General features: G+C 39.1%; 1 protein-coding gene across 4 annotated transcripts in view; it reads left to right on the top strand.

The window, feature by feature from the left end:
• Positions 1-21,174, top strand: part of Tnpo3 (transportin 3) — an 88,735-nt gene that overhangs the window by 51,065 nt on the left and 16,496 nt on the right. For 3 of the 4 annotated variants that reach the window (XM_063285739.1, XM_006236186.5, NM_001106587.1), the window contains 10 exons: positions 1,635-1,774; positions 4,884-5,075; positions 5,501-5,592; positions 8,282-8,358; positions 9,757-9,817; positions 10,914-11,054; positions 12,313-12,429; positions 14,206-14,300; positions 16,068-16,224; positions 16,424-16,591. In XM_063285739.1, coding sequence (XP_063141809.1) covers positions 1,635-1,774; positions 4,884-5,075; positions 5,501-5,592; positions 8,282-8,358; positions 9,757-9,817; positions 10,914-11,054; positions 12,313-12,429; positions 14,206-14,300; positions 16,068-16,224; positions 16,424-16,591 — 1,240 coding nt within the window. Of the gene's footprint in view, positions 1-1,634; positions 1,775-4,883; positions 5,076-5,500; positions 5,593-8,281; positions 8,359-9,756; positions 9,818-10,913; positions 11,055-12,312; positions 12,430-14,205; positions 14,301-15,439; positions 15,837-16,067; positions 16,225-16,423; positions 16,592-21,174 lie in introns of those variants that run through there. The other variant, XM_039107279.2, reaches the window with a different exon arrangement.

Below are 21,174 nucleotides of genomic sequence, written 5' to 3'. Positions count from 1 at the left end.
GCTTAAAAACAATGATGTAGGCATTAAGGTAGTAACCTTGGGAAAGTTATTCTTAGCTTTTTAACTATATTGCTCTCTTTCTGTATTAGGGTTGTGGAGGCAGAACAATGGTACCATTTCACCTAAAAGAATAGAGATTCTAAAGAACAGTTGTTACTTTTTTATTACCATTGAGAAATTGTAAATTATTTAAATTTGAGTTGTATTTGCTTAAAATGGAAAATTATGGCTGTGTTCTTAAATGGTTTGGTTGTGTCCTGTGTTTTTACACTGATGTAATAACTTTAAAGTTACATTGGATTTTGATCCGTTACTTATACTCCGGCTCTATCTAGGCCCTTGATGGAAAGATGATTAAGGCAGACGGGTACCTGTTGAAGCACAGTGTTTCTTTCTTAGCTACCTTTCCCAGTCTAGTCTGAACTCTTCAGTATGTTTCCAACCCAAGAAATACATAAAGAAGTGATTTAGGTCTATTTTTTTAAAATAGAAGTTCTGCTTCTTAATTACTTCCTATAATATTTGCTCTTAAACTAGTGTCTTTTGGAACCTTCTTGGATGTCTGAAGGTTACCGAAATTATTACTGTACCCAGTAGATGTTGATTTGAAAAAGGATAAGTAGATAGACTCCTATAACTGGCTGAGTGCCCATACGAAGCTTAAGGCCTATTGAGGAGAATAACTACTTGTTTCTCTTTACTTCAAAACAACGTGTGATTGCAGGGTTTCGTTTTGGTTTTGGTTTTTGTCCATTTAAAGGATGTAATGAATCTAGTAACTGGTAGGTGTACTCATGCTGTAATCCTGGACCTCTTCATTTTAAACATCTTCATTTCTGGATTAAATTCTGACTGGAGCATCTTCTATGCTGTAATTTATCCCAGTGTAGTAGAAGGATGAGTGTGATAAGTTCACAAGACTGTAGAAAGTGTTTGGTTAATTTGGAAAACTTTTTCCCCCTTGTTCCAAATCAGGGCAACTTAATGGCTCCTGCAGCTTGTTTTCTTGGGTTCTTTGTGTTAGCGAGCCAGGCCACCTCTACTTTTCAGAGTTTCCATTACCCAGTTACAGGAATTCTTTTGGAGGATAACAGCTAATAGAAGTGGTCTATGAGAGTTGTTGGGTTCGTTCATTCATTCATTCATTCATTTATTCATTCATTAAATCATTAAGCAGTATTTCTTGAGTGCCCACTATGTGCCAGGTACTGTTCTAGGTGCTGCAGATAGGGGAATAAATGAAATAGATTCTTTGACTTTCACCTTCAGCTAATATTTGCCTCTCCGATTGCAAATGCCTTTTTGACAACATATGTCTATAGATACTTTCATTTGTTCAGAAGAAGGAGCAATGCTCTTCTGGAATATTGATATTTTTATCTTTTGTCCCCTTTTGAAGATTGGAAAATATGCAGGGCTGGGGAATGTGCCTCAATGGAAGAGCTCATTCTTAGCTCCTCAAGAAAACCAGAAACTAAAGTCCTTGTCTGGAAAATGTTCAGCACTTTCATTTGGATAGTTATTTATTTGTTTAGGAGTCCTTTGGGCAATACGAAGTTTCACTGCAGCCTGTTACTTGGCCAGAACATTACCCCTATAGACGGTAACTGTAAGCACCTGCTTTCTTTCCTCAGGGAGAACAATCCTACACTCGTGGAGGTACTGGAGGGAGTTGTCCATCTCCCAGAGACTGTGCACACAGCTGTGCGCTACACCAGCATTGAGTTGGTTGGTGAAATGAGTGAAGTGGTGGACCGAAATCCTCAGTTTCTGGGTGAGTGTGAGTTCTGACTCTGCTGGCGCCACTTGAGCTGCTTCTGGTGTCTTCTTTCTTTTGGACTTGTTTTCCTGCTTTTGTCTCATAGAATAAGTAGAGTGTAAGCTGCTTAGCTGGTAACAGTTGTGGGGGTGGACTACTTACTATTTTTCTTAAAGCAAAAACACTGTTTTAAAAGTTTTAAAAGGGGGTTGGGGATTTAGCTCAGTGGTAGAGCGCTTACCTAGGAAGCGCAAGGCCCTGGGTTCGGTCCCCAGCTCCGAAAACAAGAACCAAAAAAAAAAAAAGTTTTAAAAGACTTGTTTCTGCTAGTCTTTGATACATGTATGAGTTAATCAGACTGTCCTTCTAAAAACTAATAGACTAAAAAGGAGGGGAATAGGTTTTCTCTGTTAAATACATGTTTCATGTAAAAGCTAAGAATTATTCAAAATAAATGTAAATTGAAATGAAACTGGAGAGTTAGAGTTAGAATTTGAATCATTTATCCTAACACTTCCATTTTGCAGATAGACACTGTAATCCAAAGAAAATAAAAAATTTAATTACCCAGAGAAATATTTAACCAAATTCCTGATAATTAAGAGACTCATTCTGTTCTTCAAAATATGTAAATATTTGCAAATAATCTGCTACAAAACGGAAATGTGTTTTCTTTTTCTCAGTTTGTGCATGAAGCCTATGCTAGGTTTATAACCACTCTGCAAGTAGAGCGTTCCATTTCATGTTTTCAAGATTTCTATGGGTGTGTGTGTGTGTGTGTGTGTGTGTGTGTGTGTGTCCATATGATGTCTAGGAGCTGGAGTTGAGAATTTTGTATGCCCTCATCTATCAAGGAACTTCTTTTTGAGATAGGTCTTGTGCTGCCCTGGAGTTTGCCGTTAGGTAGTGAGATGGTGAGTAGACAGTGAGGTCTTTGCCCATGTTTACTCCAGCCCTGGGTCACAGGTGTGCGGTGTTGTGCTGTCTGTCTTTCCTGTAGGTTCTGGGCATCTGAACTCTGATCTCTGGGTGCTTAGCAACAAGCACTTTACCCACTGAGTCTCCTCCCAGCCACAAATTGCTGTTTTCTAATTCTTACATTTCTACAATTTTTGTATCTGTCTCAACATTAGATTTTCTTTCTAAACCATTTTTCTACCAAGAAGCAAATGTGAGGTCATTGTTTGTTTGCCATACCCAATAAGCAGCAATGTTCAATATCTACTTGCAGATCTCATTGAGATTTGTAAGTCAGCAGTAAATACATGCTGTGTTAGTATTGATTGAAAAGTAATCAGTGAAAAGTAATCAAAACTCTGGTGTTCATCTAAGAGCCAAAGCCTATAACACTGGGCTTATTCGGGGTTATTGTTTCAGATTTCAGTCTTCTGAGGGCTTTTAAGGAAGAGGGTAGAGTATACTAGACTGTGTTACAAATTAATTAATTTTATAGTACTGAGGATCAATTCCAGGCCCATGCATATGCTAGCTAAGCATTCTACCACTGAGCTGCAGCCCTCAGTCCAAGATAACCATTTTAATTGACTTTTAACACACTCTCCTTTTGATTCCTTCAGGGGTTTGTTTTGTTCTGTTTTGTTTGTTTTTTCATGTCTAGCATGAAAATGATCTTACGCTCTTACAACATGTTTAATATTTCTTTTTTTCTTCTATTTTTTGAGACAGGGCTTCTCTGAGTAGCCCTGGTGGCTATCCTGGAACTCACTCTCTAGACCAAGTTGACTTTGATCTCAGAAATTCCTTTGCTTGTGCCACTGGAGTGCTGGGATTAAAGGCATATAACACTATCACCTGGCACTTTCTGTTTTGGTTTGCTTTAATGCTTGTTTTCTTCAAATATGATTTTATAAAGAGAGGTAATAAGAGTAGACTTAACTCTAGAAGTCAACTTGTTGAAACAGTTACTTTTGGTAAAATAAAGGAATATTTGTAAATTCTTTCATTTAAAAGTAATACAGGTAGGGTTTGAGAAGTGGTTTAGTGGATAAACATTTGCTCTGCAAACTTGAAGGTCTGACAGATGAGGTAGCCTGCAGAAATTCTAGTATCAGGAAGGCAGAGACAGAATCTCCAGGATAGGCTGGCAATGAATCAGTCAGCAAGCTCTGTGTTCAATTAAGAGGATCTGCCTCAGTAAATAAAATGGAGCATGATAGAGGAAGACATCTCAACTGTGGGGCTACACATACATGTGCACACATGTAAACATGCATGTACATATATGTATGTATACATAAATAACAAAAAAATAAGTGATAAAGATGTATTTACATGTTGTTGTTTTAAATTATGAGTAACAATGTGGATATGTACTACATAGGAGTACAGAACCCAGAGGCATCAGATCATTCTGGAACTGGTGTTATAGGCAGCTGTGAGCCACTTAGTGTGTGGATGCTGGAAACTGAGGTCAGGTTTTCCAGAAGAACATTGTACACTTTTTAATGGCCAAGTCATCCCTTGGGCTCATAGTCAGTAGTTTTCAAACAGCTATTCAAATGATTACAGTGAAGAAAAATATTGAAAGATGAAGTGAATGGAACTTAGGGCCCCCTGACACTACATCAGTAAGATCAACTCCAAATTGTTTTTTGTTGTTTTAAATTTTATCTCGTGCATTGGTGTTTTGCCTGCGTGTGTGTCTATATGAGGGTGTCTGGTCCCATGGAACTGGAGCTACAAACAGCAGTGAGCTGCCATGTAGATGCTGGGAATTGAACATGGGTACTCTAGAAGAACAGCCAGTTCTCTTAACCACTGAGCCATTTCCAGCCCCTTGTTGGTTCTTTTGAGACAAGGTCTCACTCTATAGCCTTGGTTGGTATGGACTTCATTGCATAGACCAGGCTGGCTTCACATTCAGAGATCAACCTGTCTCTGCCTTGCAAGAGCTTGGATTAAAGGCATGTTTCATGTACCACATCTGGTGGATTTTGTTATTTTCTATACTAAGGGTACTCTATATATTTCATTTTATAAGTTAACTTTTAAAAAACAAGTAAACCTTTATTGCAACAAAGTATATACTTTTCTGGAGTATATATACTCAAGATATGTAATTTTCATATATATACATAAATTTATCTTTTGCTTTATTTTTTAGATCCTGTATTGGGCTATTTGATGAAAGGCCTGTGTGAAAAGCCTCTGGCTTCTGCTGCAGCCAAAGCCATTCATAACATTTGTTCCGTTTGTCGGGATCATATGGCTCAGCACTTTAATGGACTCCTAGAAATTGCCCACTCCCTTGATTCTTTCATGTTGTCTCCTGAAGCCGCTGTGGGTTTGCTAAAAGGTTAGTAACAGTCTCCTCTATACCGTTACTTGGGGTTATCAGCCATAATGTACTTAGTGATGGTGAAGGTGAATTATCCATTCAGTGGTGAGTGTTTAATATCTGTTCATACATTCTTTTCTTAGCAAAACTTAAGCCTATCAAGTTATTTCATATTGCACACATACCATATGCTTGTACAGCAGATTAAAGATTTGGGATAGAGGCAACACAGTCATATTAAACATACTCATGTTTGCTGCTAAGAAATGAATTTTGAGTTATATCAATGTAAAAATCAGATTGAATTCTAGAATTTACAAGAAACAAAGTTTTTAAACCAGTGCTAATCTTTTAAAAAGAATTCTGTTAATCTGTGTAAATCTGATTTTATTACTTCAATCCAACCTTTATGCTCTTCATTTAATGTCATTTTTGTTTTTCAGGAACAGCTCTTGTCCTAGCAAGACTACCTTTGGATAAGATCACTGAATGTCTTAGTGAGTTATGTTCTGTTCAGGTTATGGCATTGAAAAAGGTGAGTCCAAATGAGTAAGGAATGAATCAAATATATACTTAGATGTATAGAAAGTAAAGGCATAATTCTTCTTTACAAGTTAGTTATATATGTTTAAAAGGCAAGAGGATGAACTGAATATATTAAAATTTGTAATTCTGAGTATCTGCATAGTAGGAAACAGGCAGTTGAATGTTTGCTTGCTGCAAGGAAATGGCCTGGAAAAAGCATTATTAGGTAATTTTGTAGGAATTCGAACATTAAACTGTGTTATACAAGGTCAAAAGCTATAGGTCAGTCACTTGACATGAGCTCTGGATGAACATGAAAAAGAAGTGTAGAAAGACTGGGTGTATAAAGGATACTGTTAGCATAGCAATTCTTTTTATGAGTGTGCATACAGTTTGAAATAATATGTAAGGGCAAACATTACACCCGATTCAGTAAGATCAGCAGTTAGAGACCAGCTAGGCTATACATTGAATTCTAGGCAGCCTGCACTAAATAGTGGCACACCTTTAAACAAACAAACAAACCAAGACCAATGTAACAGTAATAATAGTACAGTAAACATATCAGTCATATTAGATACTTCACAGATAAGAGTAAATGTATCATACTTTTTTTTTTCTCCCGGAGCTGGGGACCAAACCCAGGGCCTTGCGCTTGCTAGGCAAGCACTCTACCACTGAGCTAAATCCCCAACCCCACTTTTTTTTTTTTTTTTTTAAAGTGTTAAAACATTTTTCAAGGGCTAGAGAGATGGCTAGGAGGTTAAAAGCACTGTCTGCTCTTCCCGAGGTCCTGAGTTCAATTCCCAGTGACCACAACCATCTATAATCAGATCTGGTGCCCTCTTCTGGCCTGGAGGCACACATACAGGCAGAAAGTGTATGATGTATAAATATAATACACATAATAAATAAATATTTTAAAAAAAATTTTTTTCAAATTCGTTTTAGTCCTATAAAATGACTTTCTTTTTTTTTTTTTTTTTTTTGGTTCTTTTTTTTCGGAGCTGGGGATCGAACCCAGGGCCTTGCGCTTCCTAGGCAAGCGCTCTACCACTGAGCTAAATCCCCAACCCCCATGACTTTTTACCTTAGTCTCTCATTGACCAAAGCACTTTTTAATGTGGCAGTTGACTATTTGAAAATCATCAGGCTAAATTGGTGATAACCATTTAGAAAGTTCAGTGTGAAAAGACACGTAGGTTATAGCAAGTAAAACCATGTCCTAGAGGCCAAGAGTGTTGGCACACACCTGGAATACCAGCTCTGGGCGGGGAAAGATGAGGCAAGAGGTCATGAGTTCAAGGCCAGCCTCAGCTACACTGTGAGACTTGTCTCAAGAAAAAATAATGTAGTCTACCTATTTTGTTGAAAAACACTTTTAAGCTTTCAGCTCCTCTCCAGTTGCATTTCTAGTGCAGCAACAGTAGTCATATTAGTAGAAGTTTTGGGTTGGGAATTTAGCTCAGTGGTAGAGCACTTGCCTAGCAAGTGCAAAGCCCTGGGTTTGGTCCCCAGCTCTGAAAAAAAAAGAAAGAAAAAAAAAAGAAGTTTTATAACTTGCCAAAATGATAAATACTGCTAGCAGTTTTTAAGGAATTTTAGGAAAGAGAATGAGAGACAGTTTGCTTAAAACATGCTTTAAAGTGATAATAATCTTAACACTTTATATTATATAAAGCTGAATAAAAGTTGGGTATAGTAACATATGCCTATAATTTCAGTAGTCAAGTACTGAGAGAGAAAGCTTGCTAGGAGATAGATGCTAGCCTTGGCTATGCAAGAAGAGCTTATCTAAAAGTCAAAACAAAAAGTGGCTGAGAAGATGTTAGAAGGAGAAAACTGATTCCCATAAATTGTCCTGTGACTGCCACATGCATTCCAAGTCACTTATATGCCTCCCCAACCCCTAACTAAATAAATGTTTTGGGGCTTCTTGGTTGTTGTTTTTAAAGCTACATATGGGGACTGGAAAGATAAGTCAGAGGTTAAGAACACTGGCTATTCTTGTAGAAGACCTGAGTTCAGGTCTCAGTACCCTCTTCTGGCCTCCTTGGGCACCAGGCTCACACACAGTATGCTTAAATATATTCAGGTTAAATACTTTAAAACTTTTTTTTTTTTTTTGGTTCTTTTTTTCGGAGCTGGGGACCGAACCCAGAGCCTTGCGCTTCCTAGGCAAGCGCTCTACCACTGAGCTAAATCCCCAACCTCACTTTAAAACATTTTTAAGCTATACGTGTTATATATATTAATATAAAATAACTGTACAATTTCTATTATATAGACTTACTCATCCCCTCCCCTTCTATTGCATGTGACAGGATTTCTCTGTATAGCCCTTGCTGTCCCAGAACTCACTCTGTAGACCAGGCTGGTTTTGAACTCACAGAGATCTTTCCGCCTGAGTATTGGGACTAAAGGAGTGTGCCACCCCTGCTATAGACATTATCTTAATCATAATTAAATGAAGAAAAAATTGAAATAACATTTTATCTTGCAGAGTGATCAGATAGAAAACACACTGCTATGCAGTCTAATCCCCAGTGCAAAAAGTAGCAAAGTAGCTTTCAGATAAATTTGTATAGCATTTGAATAATTTTTTTGGATCCTCTTAAAGAAATAAGAGGGGCAAGTGTTGTTCTATAAGGATGTCTGTTACATTCACTAAAGGTCTGTGTTAATGTCTGTCTCTTCAGCTGTTGTCTCAGGAGCCCAGCAATGGCATTTCTTCAGATCCCACTGTCTTCTTAGATCGCCTGGCAGTAATATTTAGGTAAGAAGGGAATGCCTGGGCTCCATTTCAGAGTTAAAATAAAAGCACAAATGAAACACCAAAATAAGTAAGCCAGCAGTGGTGATACATGCCTGTCAACCCAGTTCTTGAGAGACAGAGGCTCTTAGGGATACCGCCATTTCTCTCTGCTGATACAGAGACAGTACTTTTGTAATCATTAGTCTATTAGTTTATGGGTCCAGAAATTAATTCAGTGTTGGGTGAAATAAATTCTTTGCATTCAAGAGGAGCTGTGATTAAAGTCATTTGAGTAATAGTGACCAAAACTTTGCTGAACTGCATAGTTTATAAATTTGTGAGACTCATAGGCAATAGGGATATCAGAGTAATGGTTTCATAGAAGCTGGTGTTGGACACTGTTTTTGCTTATTAGCTATGACCATCAATTATCTTTCTGGGACTTGATGCGACACTTTCCTTCCATAGCTAGGAGACTCGTGAGGGTGTGCTAACACTAGCTTTTGTTGTTTGTTGTTTGCTCTTATGGTTTTCAAGATAGGGTTTCTCAGTATAGCCCAACTGTCACGGAACAAGCTCTGTAGACAAGGCTGGCCTCAAATTCACAGAGATCCACTTGTCTTTGCCTCCTGAGTGCCTGGCATAAAAATAGCTTTTATTTTTGTGATAAATGAAATAACATCTACAGTGATATAAACAAAGACAATTATGATGTTACTATTAAACTTAAAATTTAAAGAGTAGCATGAAGTTGATTGTTAATCATGGCTGTTTCCCCTGGCTCTTCCTCAAATTAGTCAGCTGTAGAACTAGATAGAGACGTTGAAATTTTTTCTGTGGATCCATAATTTGAATTATAGGTTCAGACTAGAACAATGGCAAACCTCTTGGTAAACTATAGTTCTTAGAGCCTTTTAGCCTTTCCTTTTTTGAGACAGTGTCTTACAATGTAGTTTTGGCTGACTTGGACCTCAAGTGTGGAGACCAAGCTGACCTGGAATTTACAGAAATGTGCCTGGTGCTGGGATTAGAAGTGTGCACCACCACACCTGGCTGAGCCTTCTGTTCAATGCTCAGGGAAGATTCAGACAGTTTGTATATATTCTTATTAATTTGGAAAAAAAAATACAGCCAGGTTTATAAAGAGAAATAATAGAAAAAGTAGTAGTGTGTGTCCTGCTGCCCACACAGCCAGAGTTGCATGGATTTGCTTGTTCTAGTGGAGGTGAACAAGGGGCAGTTTAATATCTGTGTGTTTGTGGGATGGCTTAAATTATGTTTGTATTTGCTTGAGTGGGCTAGCAGAAACGGTTGATGTAAGTAAATGACTCTACCTCCTAATTTTATGAGCAGAGAGCATTATGTGGGTTCTCAGTTAAATTTTTCTTTCACTGTTTGGGGATTTTTGTCTTTTCCTAGACACACCAATCCTATTGTAGAAAATGGACAGACTCATCCATGCCAAAAAGTCATCCAGGAAGTAAGTACTGATGGATATTCTTTTCCTTTTAAGGCCTTGGGGAACTTGAAGAGATACTGTGTTCCTTGTTCATAGGAAATTAAAGCTATTGTTATGACTTGATTTTAGGCTTAGACATGATAATAAAATGGTTGGGAAATGCACTGAAAGGCCAAAAAGGTAGAAATTCTAAAAGTAGCTAATTGCTTAGGAGCTTAACTGGCCCTAGCACAATCTTTTTGTCAAAGTTAATAGTATTAGCTTCCCCTCTATGTAATATTTCCCTTAGACTTTATTCACTCAAGGGAATATGAGGATCAAGAGGCATGGGATTTTTGCTTGTTATATTACTTGCTTGTTTTATAAATTTTGTGTATGTACAGAGGTCAGAGGACAACCTATAGGAGTTGGTTCTTCCATTGCACTGTGTGTCCCAGGGATTTAGCATAGGTTGTAAGTTTGGGCAGCAATTGCCTTTACTGCTGTGCCATCTCTACAGCCAGAGTGATGGTTTTTAGACATGTATCGCAGACTTCAGAAGTTACATAAATACTAGATAGCCTTAATTGTTCACTGTCACAGATAATGTTGTTTATAACCCTGACTTTTTGTTTGTCTTCCACTTCCTTGGAGCTACCTTTAAATGTTATTTTCCTCTGTAATTCATTTTTATCCTCACTAATGAAGCCTGAAATTTAGGAAAGTGTGTATTTTATTTTTATGAAGTTGGAGTTGGGTGTCTTGTTCTAAGTAGTTAGTGTCTTTCTCTCAAGAAATAATTTCATGTTAGTAATCTGTAATATACAAACCCGTGAATATATTTACATTCTGGCTTAATCGAGCCATGTGTACTACTGTAGAGAAAATCTTATTCACATCAGACTGGTGCGGTAATGTATGCTGTAATCCCATTAATTTGGGAGGCTGATGCAGGAAGATCACAGGTTTGAGGGCAGCCTGTGAGCTGAAGGCCAGTCTGGGCTATGGTATAAGACTATCTCTAATGACAATAATAATAATAATTTGTTTAAGCCAAATCGGCATTATCAATTTAGGATTATTTTCTCAGCTATTAGTTGATGTGCTTTCTTTCCCATACTTTTAACTTTCTATTTAGATATGGCCAGTTTTGTCTGAGACTCTGAATAAGCATCGAGCTGACAATCGGATTGTAGAGCGTTGTTGTAGATGCCTGCGCTTTGCGGTTCGCTGTGTAGGCAAAGGATCTGCAGCCCTGTTACAGCCACTAGTCACACAGGTAAGTTCTCCACGAGAGGGACATGCTATGGACAGAACTGTATCTTCAGGCCAAAAACTTTGCTGATGAAGTCTTTTTGATTGATTAGAAAGGAAAGTATATTTTAAGTAAATAAATACAGAAAGTGGGTTATGTTATCTATTAGAGAAACAACCTGTATAGAAGTAGTCTGAATAGACTAGCTAAAATCATGTGAAGAGAACAACATATGTTCAGCCTTTATGGGCCAGTGGTAAGAGTTTTCATATTAATGTCTTTGGGGAAAACGGAACAAGTCAAACTTTGCTGTTTCTTGGCCTAGAGACATTTTATTCTTTCTTGACCGTATTTTACTGTTCAGACAAGTCTCCTTTATTTGTCAAAAATAATTTTGATTCTCTTCCCCCCCCCCAAGTGTGTATTATACATGCATGTGTATAGTGGGAGTGTTGTCCAGAGTTAACAAAGAGTGTCTTCCTCAATTGATCTCTGATTTTATTTTGAGTTGGGGTTTCTCCTGGGGTACCTGGTTCTCTGTATGCTCTGTCTCTGCCTCCCAATTATTGGAAATGTAGGTGGCTTGCCACACCTGTCCAACTTCACATGGGTTCTGGGGATCTGAACTCTGGTCCTAAAGATTGTTCTTTATCCACGAGTCATCTCCCCATTCCCACTCGATTATTTAAGATTGGCAAGTAATTGTGACGGTATAATTAGCCGTTAGCCGAATAGTAACATTTAGACCTGCATGAGACACTTAACCTTAGATCATTAAGTAGTTTGGGCTGATGTTAACCAAATCTGTCAGTGTCAGAATAGCACAGTTATGGTTGTTGGGTGGGCATTTTGTGTTATACTACTGTCAAATTAGGGTTAGAAGATTGACTAAGCTAGTGAGACCTATACTTGTACTGTGTCCCTTAATGAGAAAACGAAAACCGTGCTGGGCACCGTGGCACAGACCTTTATCCTAGACAGTAAGACTTGGTTTTGGAAATACTACCCTATGTCCGAAATTGCTTGCAGCTGAAATATTTGACACTTCTTTCAACATTGTTTTTGGAAGGAAACTAGTCAAAGGCATGAAGAAAGTCTTTAAAGAGAAAACTTGAAAGTTAAGAAATAAATCCTTGTGTTTCACAGTGTGTTGCCAACAAAATGTACTACTTTGCCTTTAAAAGAAAAGCCCCATCTGAATTTCTTCTTGGAGATAGATTCTTTGAGAAGATACTTTGAAAAGGGCGAGGCGTGGAGTCAATTGGTTGATTTCTTGTTGCAGATGGTGAATGTGTACCATGTACATCAGCATTCCTGTTTCCTGTATCTTGGCAGTATACTTGTGGATGAGTACGGCATGGAGGAAGGCTGTCGGCAGGGATTATTAGACATGCTCCAGGTGTGTTGTCCTTGGAGAGAAGGGCCAGGCCAGGCCTTTAGGACATGGATGCCTTTGTTGTGTCTTCTTTATTCCTGTCACAACCACAGCATGTTGATTTTCTAATATCAGGGAGATAGACACTTGGTAATTGTTTCTCTTTTTTTCTATTTATTTATTTTAGACAGGGTCTCATTGCATGCCTGGGACTCACTCTGTAGACCAGACTGGTCTCAAATTGGCAGAGATCTGCTTGCCTCTGCCTTTTAAGTACTAGAATTGCAGGCTTACACCACTGTTCCTGGCCTTTTAATTTCTTCCTACATCTGTTGGGGTGTGAGGCACACATTCCATTTTAGATTGTGGAAGTCAGAAGACAACTTGTGGGAATTGGTTCTCTCTTTCCATCATGTAGGTCAGAGGATCAAACTCAGATAGCAGGTTTGGCGACTAGACTACATCTAGTGCATGTATAACGTGTCTTTACTAATGCTGGGGCTAAAGAGATGGCTCAGAGGGTAAAAGCACTTGCTGTTCATTCAGAGGACCTGAGTTTGGTTGCCAACATCCACATGGATTTCAGCCATCTATAGATCTGACCTCTAAAGACACTGGGCATGTAGATGGTGTAACATGCAGGTAAAACACTCGATACACACAAATGCTTTGGAAGAAAAAAGTTTTAACTTCTAATTTCTGTGCCAAGTATGATGTCTTATGACTGTAGGCATTTTGTGAGTTGAAAGCCAGTCTGAGCTACATAACAGAATCTTTTCTCAAAGGCATAGGGACTTGAATTCAAGTTCTCAGATCCCAAGTAATAAAAGCAGTAGCAAACATCTATATTTCTTACCAGATGCAGTAGTGCAGGCATCTGTGATCTCATTCAATGACTCTGTGGGGATTGAAGATCTTGGACCAGGATGGTCTATGCAAACAGAAAAAGAGACCCCCACCTCAAACAAGGTGGAGGCGAAGACCCACACTTAGGTTGCATCTGACCACCACATTCATGTACACACAAACAAGCTTGTAAAAATTCCATGAAATATTAAAATATGATGGCTTAAAGCTGTAATCTCATTCGGGAAGTTGAACCAAGAGGATGACTGTGATTTTTGAGACCAACCTGGGTATACTGTGACTCCAGCTCAGGAGCTCTGTGGTACCATATTCTAAAATAAACAGATCTTAAAGGGGGAGACTGGGCACAATCACTGGTCAATCAGTGACTCAGTCTGATTGCCATAATCAACTGAAATCTGCACTTTGATCTCTTTCTGAAGTGTGTTCTGTGTATGCCATGTGTTGTATATGTGGCATACATATCATTGTGTGTAGGTGTGTGTGCTCACTTGCACATTTGGAGATCAGAGTAGAACTGTGCCTGTTGCCTTGAGACAGGGCCCCTCCCTCACTGAAACAGAAGTTCACTTTTTCCACAAGGCTGGCTGGTTAGGAAGCTCCTAGGATCTGCTTGTCTGTGCCCACCAATGCGGGCAATGGAGACCCAAACTCAGTTCCTCATGTTTGCATAGCAAAGCTCTTCCCCACTGAGTTGTCTCCTTTCAGGCCCTGATTCATAAACCCTTTTTTGATTTTGTTTTTGTTTTTTTAAAAAACACAAGAACTTGTTTTATGAACCGGGCAAGGGTTCTCCCTTGCTAATCTACTCATTACAATCTTGTCATTTCCTGAGTGTTTCTTCTACTCTTTGTATTTGCTATAATGTTTGGCAAGTCTGAATATTGTGACATTTATGTATAAATGCGTTTTTAAATTACTGTTCCATTTTAGGCGCTATGCATTCCCACCTTTCAGCTCCTAGAACAGCAGAATGGCCTCCAGAATCACCCCGACACTGTAGATGACCTGTTCAGGTTAGCCACCCGGTAAGTCCTTCTGAAGAACAAGACTTTATGCTATTTGCTCATCCCTTATCGCTCTTTGACATCTGGCATTTTATTTTTTTTCCTTATAAAATGAGGTCAATGGGAAAAGTAGATTAATGATTCATAATCTCTTTGTGAGCTGGTCTGTCAGCAGAATATGGAGGAGGTATTGGGTGGGAACAGAGGAGAAAAAATGTGCACAAGATCAGAATGTATTTAGGTGGGCTATAAATGTCTCACTGGAGACTCTGGGCTCAAAGCCCACCATCAAATGAGATAAAAAGTAGTGCTTAATGTCTTAGGGTTACCATTGCTGTGATGAAACACCATGACCAAAAGCAGCTTAGGGAGGAAAGGGTTATTTCACTCACAGTTCCATGTAACTGTTCCTTAACAAAAGCAGTGTGAGGGCAGGAGCTGATGTAGAGGAATGTGTAATGGCTGGTGTCCCCTGGCTTGCTCAGCCTGCTTTCTTATAGAACCCAGGACCTATTAGGCAAGGAATGGCCCCATCTTCCACAGGCTGGGCCTTCCCACATCAGTCACTAATTTAGAAAACGTTTTACAGGCTTACCTACAGCCTGATGTTATGGAGGCATTTTCTGAGTTGAGACTCCCTCCTCTGATGTCTCTAGCTTATGCCAAGTTGACATAAACTAGCTACCACACCCAGATAATTCCCAGTAGTGTTACTGTCTCATGATGCTCTCTCTCATTTCACTTCATTCTAATTACTTCTTGGAGAGCTGTTCATCCTTCATATAAAATCATATTTTAGAACCAATAAGTGCTGGGTTTGTTGTTGCTGTTGTTGGTTGGTTGGTTTGTTTAAAGATGGGGTCTCCCTGGGTGTCCCTGACTGGCCTAAAAGTTCACTATGTACACCAGACTGACTGAGATCTGCCTGCTAGAATTAAAGATGTGCACCACTGTCCAGCTTGTTCTGTCTTAATTACTTTCGTGCTGGCAAGCAGGTTAAGGAAGAAAGGGTGTATTTTGTTACAGTTTGATATTATAGACTGTCATGGTGGGAAAGTTACAGCAGTAGTAGCTTGAAACAGCTGGTCTCTTTGCATCCACATCTAATAGCAGAGAGCAGTGAATGCATGTGCTTAGCTGACTTTCTCCTTTTTATGCAGCCCAAGATCCCAACCCAAAGAGTGGTGCCACCCACAGTGTGTGGGTCTTCCCACTTCAGTTAACCTAATCAAGATAATCCCCCACAGGAATGCCCAGAATCCTGTCTCCCAGGTGATTATAGATCTCATTGAGTTGAAATTGAGATTAACCATTTCACTGCCCACCTCACACCTTTTTATAAATAAGAGTTCACAGCACAATTCAGTGAAAAGTGTGGTTTATCTCTTTGTTTTGTTGTCCTGGTATGTACAACCCTGTACACACACACACACACACACACACACACACACACACACGCACACACACACGCACACACACACTCTCTCTCTCTCTCTCTCTCTCTCTCTTTCTCTCTCTCCTCCAGAGTGGCCCATTTATTAAAATTCATTCTCTAACATGTATGTATTATTGAAATCAAAGTCTAGGGTGGACATTGGGATTCACTTTTGATGTTGTATATTCTTGGTTTTCAGAAGGGTCCACTGACTAGTTGCCATTATAATATTATTAAAAGTATTCAGTACTCTATTTTAACCCTCTTTCCCTATAATTCCTAGCCCCAGTGGTTTTTGTCCTGTTTCTTGGCTGCTTTCGTAGTCTAATCTTGTTGTTACTGTCTTATACCAGATTTATTCAGCGAAGCCCTGTCACCTTGCTGAGGAGCCAGGTGGTTATCCCGATCTTACAGTGGGCCATCGCGTCTACCACCTTGGATCACCGAGATGCCAATTCCAGTGTCATGAGGTTCCTGCGAGACCTCATCCACACAGGAGTAGCAAATGATGTGAGTATAAACATACTTTCCTACTTGGTGGCATTTTCTCTCTCGCTGTGTTCTTGATTGTTTTAGTTGACCTGTTCCATAAGGGATCAGTCCCTGATCATCAGGTTACTAACTTGTAGACCCCTTTATCTGTTAAGTCCTATAGGCTGTACAACAGGGTTAAGCCATCTTTGTTCCCAGCATTTGTGTTTTCTCACAGCATGAAGAAGACTTTGAAGTGCGGAAGGAACTAATTGGACAGGTGATGGACCAGCTTGGGCAGCAGCTTGTAAGCCAGTTGCTACACACGTGCTGCTTCTGCCTTCCCCCTTACACCCTACCCGATGTGGCTGAAGTGCTCTGGGAGATCATGCAGGTTGACAGACCGGTAAGGTTCTTTCATAAGGTATTGTTCTATAGGTCCCAAGCCTAATCAGCTTTGCTTCCTTGAGATCAGCCCTAGGTTTGAGCCAGCTGTACTGTGTATATTCTTGGAACCTAATTTAGGCACATTGCTAAGCTCAATTTGAAAGTAAAGGGACCCATAGAAAGCCAGTGAGTCATCGTGGGGTTCTTGAAAGTATGTTTTGTCACTGTCATGAAGTTTATATTGTAAACTTACCAGGAGTAAGTACCAAGCTTTGGGCTCACTTGTGCCTAGTCTGTGGGAAATCTGTATATTTGTGGGAGAGTATATGCCTACACATTAGTTATAGACAGTTGCAGATTATTCAGTGTTTAATCACTCTGGAATCTGTAGTGGACTATAGATTATTGGATACAAATATGAAAAGTAAACCACAGTATATACACCTGGATTGATTTCCCCTTTGGGTCTATTTTTGACCAGGTCCCTTTTAAAGTTGAATATTTAAAAAGTGGAGGAGCTGCTCACACATGCTTGTCTATACCCCTGGCCTTGGAGATTTTATAATATATTATAATATCTTCTAGTAATACCCAGGTTATCTCAACCTCATGCTCAATGGGTACCAGACGACCTTCACTTCCTTCAAGTAATTTCAGTACTAGCCACATAGTCATAAATGTTATTGTGTGTATTACATAAACAGTTTAAATGTATTTTTATTGTATGAGTATATGTGAATTCCTGCATGTATGTAAACAACACACGTGCCTAGTGCCTGCAGGAGTCTAGAAGGCATCGAGTCTCTTGTGAGTGCTGGGAACCACACCTTAGTCTTTGGCAAGAGGAGCAAGGCTTTTTTTTTTTTTTTTTTTAGATAAGCCAAATCATTTGTTTATTTCAGATGCTTGCAGTGAATTTACAGTTTATTTTGTGTTTCAAAGATCTCTTTGTCATTGAAATAATTTCAAAAACTTGAAAACTTGAGCTTACCTCCTGGCAGCTGTGGAAAGAGATTTCATTTTTATATAGAGCTGTTGCCTACAAGTCTGCTTCCTATAGTTTTTTTTGTTTTGTTTTGTTTTGTTTTTTTTTAATTTTTTATTAGCTATATTTCTTTACTTACATTTCAAATGTTATTCCCCTTCCCGGTTTCCTGTCCATAAGCCCCCATTCCCTCCCCTCCTTCTCCCCCATACGGGTGTTCCCCCATACATCTCCCTTATTGCCCCCCATATTCCCCTGCACTGGGGGTCCAACCTCAGCAGGACCAAGAGCTTCCCCTTCCCCTGGTGCCCCAACAAGGCTATTCTCTACTACATATGCAGTTGGAGCCCTGGGTCAGTCCATGCATAGTCTTTCAGTAGTGGTTTAGTCCCTGGAAGCTCTGGTTGGTTGGCGTTGTTGTTTTTATGGGGTTGCAAGCTCCTTCAACTCTTTCAATCCTTCCTCTAATTCCCCCCAAGGGGGTTCTGTTCTCAGGTCAGTGCTTTGCTGCTAGCGTTGACCTGTATTGGACATGCTCTGGATGTCTCTCTCAGGAGAGATCTATATCCGGTCCCTTTCAGCATGCATTTTCTAGCTTAATCAATCTTATTTAGTTTTGGTGGCTGTATATATATGGGCCACATGTGGGGCAGACTCTGAATGGCCATTCCTTGAGTTGCTGCTCTAAACTTTGCTTCCATATCCCTCCTATGGATATTTTTTTCCCCTTTTAAGAAGGAGTGGGAGCATTGGCATTTTGGTCATCCTCCTTCTTGAGCTTCCTGTGGTCTGTGGATTGCATCTTGGGTAATTCAAACTTTTTGGCTAATATCCACTTATCAATGAGTACATACCAAGTATGTTTTTCTGTGATTGAGTAACCTCACTCAGGATGATATTTTTTAGTTCACGAAGTTCATGAATTTCATGAAGTCATTGTTTTTGATAGCTGAGTAGTACTCCATTGTGTAGATGTACCACATTTTTTTAATCCATTCCTCTGTTGAAGGGCATCTGGTTCTTTCCAGCTTCTGGCTATTATAAATAAGACTGCTATGAACATAGGGGAGCATGTGTCTTTGTTGTATGGTGGAGCATATTTTGGTATATGCCCAAGAGAGGTATAGCTGGGTCCTCCGGTAGTGGAATGTCCATTTTCTGAGGAACCTCCAGACTGATTTCCAGAGTGGTTGTACCAGTCTGCAGTTCCACCAACAATGGAGGAGTGTTCCTCTTTCTCCACATCCTAGCCAGCATCTGCTGTCCTGAGTTTTTTATCCTAGCCTTTCTGACTGGTGTGAGGTGGAATCTCAGGGTTGTTTTGATTTGCATTTCCCTGATGACTAAGGATGTTGAACATTTCTTTAGGTGATTTTGGCCATCCTCAACTGAGAATGTTGTGTTTAGCTCTGTACCCCATTTTTTAATAGGGTTATTTGGCTCTCTGGAGTCTAACTTCTTGAGTTCTTTGTATATTTTGGATATTAGTCCTGTATTGGATGTAGGATTGGTAAAGATCTTTTCCCAATCTGTTGGTTGCAGCTTTGTCCTAATAACAGTATCTTTTGCTTTACAAAAGCTTTGCAATTTTTTGAGGTCCCATTTGTCAATTCTTGATCTTAGAGCATGAGCCATTGGTGTTTTGTTCAGGAAATTTTCCCCAGTGCCCATGTGTTCGAGAGTCTTCCCCACTTTTTCTTCTATTAGTTTGCGTGTATCTAGTTTGATGTGGAGGTCCTTGATCCACTTGGACTTAATCTTTGTACATGGTGATAAGAATGGATCAATTTGCATTCTTCTACATGCTGACCTCCAGTTGAACCAGCACCATTTGTTGAAAATGCTATCTTTCTTCCATTGGATGGTTTTAGCTCCTTTGTCAAAAATCAAGTGACCATAGGTGTGTGGGTTCATTTCTGGGTCTTCAATTCTGTTCCATTGGTCTATCTGTCTGTCTCTGTACCAATACCATGCAGTTTTTATCACTATTGCTCTGTAATACTGCTTGAAGTCAGGGATGGTGATTCCCCCAGAAGTTCTTTTATTGTTGAGTATAGTTTTCACTGTCCTGGGTTTTTTGTTATTCCAAATGAATTTGCAAATTGCTCTTTCTATCTCTAAAGATTTGAGTAGGAATTTTGATGGGGATTGCATTGAATCTGTAGATTGCTTTTGGTAAAATGGCCGTCTTTACTATATTAATCCTGCCAATTCATGAGCATGGGAGATCTTTCCATCTTCTGAGATCTTCCTCAATTTCTTTCTTCAGAGACTTGAAGTTCTTGTCATACAGATCTTTCACTTGCTTGGTTAAAATCACACCAAGATATTTTATATTATTTGGGACTATTGTGAAGGGTGTCATTTTCTTAATTTCTTTCTCAGCCTGTTTATCCTTTGAGTAGAGGAAGGATACTGATTTGTTTGAGTTAATTTTATACCCCGACACTTTGCTGAAGTTGTTTATCAGGTTAAGTAGTTCTCTGGTGCAACTTTTGGGGTCACTTTCGTACACTATCATATCATCTGTAAATAGTAATATTTTGATTTCTTCCCTTCCAATTTATATCCCTTTGACCTCCTTTCGGTACCTGTTTGCTCTGGCTAGGACTTCGAGTACTATATTGAACAAGTAGGGAGAGAGTGGGCAGCCTTGTCTACTCCCTGATTTTAGTGGGATTGCTTCAAGTTTCTCTCCATTTAGTTTGATGTTAGCTACTGGTTTACTGTATATTGCTTTTACTATGTTTAGATATGGGCCTTGAATTCCTTTCAAAAGTCTTTCCAGGACTTTTATCTTGAAGGAGTGTTGAATTTTGTCAAATGCTTTCTCAGCATCTAATGAAATGATCATGTGGTTCTTATCTTTGAGTTTCTTTATATAGTGGATTACATTGATGGATTTTCATATATTAAACCATCCCTGCATCTTTGGGATGAAGCCTATTTGTTCCTAATTTAACTTTGGTACCTGGTATCTGTCTAGAAAATTGTCCATTTCCTCCAGACTTTCCAATTTTGTTGAATATAGGCTTTTGTAGTAGGATCTAATGATTTTTTTTTTAATTTCTTCAGATTCTGTTGCTATGTCTCCCTTTTCATTTCTGATTTTGTTAATTTGGATATACTCTCTTTGACCTCTGGTTAGTCTGGCTAACGGTTTATCTATCTTGTTGATTTTCTCAAAGAACCAGCTCCTGGTTTTGTTGATCTTCGTATAGTCCTTTTCGTTTCTACTCGGTTGATTTCAGCTCTGAGTTTGATTATTTCCTGCCCTCTACTCTTCTTGGGCTTATTTATTTCTTTTTGTTCTAGAGCCTTTAGGTGTGCTGTCAAGCTGCTGACGTATGCTCTCTCCTGTTTCTTTCTGCAGGCACTCAGAGCTATGAGTTTTCCTCTTAGTACTGCTTTCATTGTGTCCCATAAGTTTGGGAATGTTGTATCTTCATTTTCATTAAATTCTAAGAAGTCTTTAATTTCTTTCTTTATTTCTTCCTTGACCAAGTTGTTATTGAGTAGAGCATTGTTCAGCTTCCATTTATATGTGGACTTTCTGTCATTATTGTTGCTATTGAAGACCGGTCTTAGTGTGTGGTGATCTGATAGGATGCGTGGGA

This window comes from Rattus norvegicus, chromosome 4 (assembly GCF_036323735.1).
Source record: "Rattus norvegicus strain BN/NHsdMcwi chromosome 4, GRCr8, whole genome shotgun sequence".
In the NCBI taxonomy this organism is placed as follows: domain Eukaryota; kingdom Metazoa; phylum Chordata; class Mammalia; order Rodentia; family Muridae; genus Rattus; species Rattus norvegicus.
This window is presented reverse-complemented; position numbering and strand designations above follow the sequence as displayed.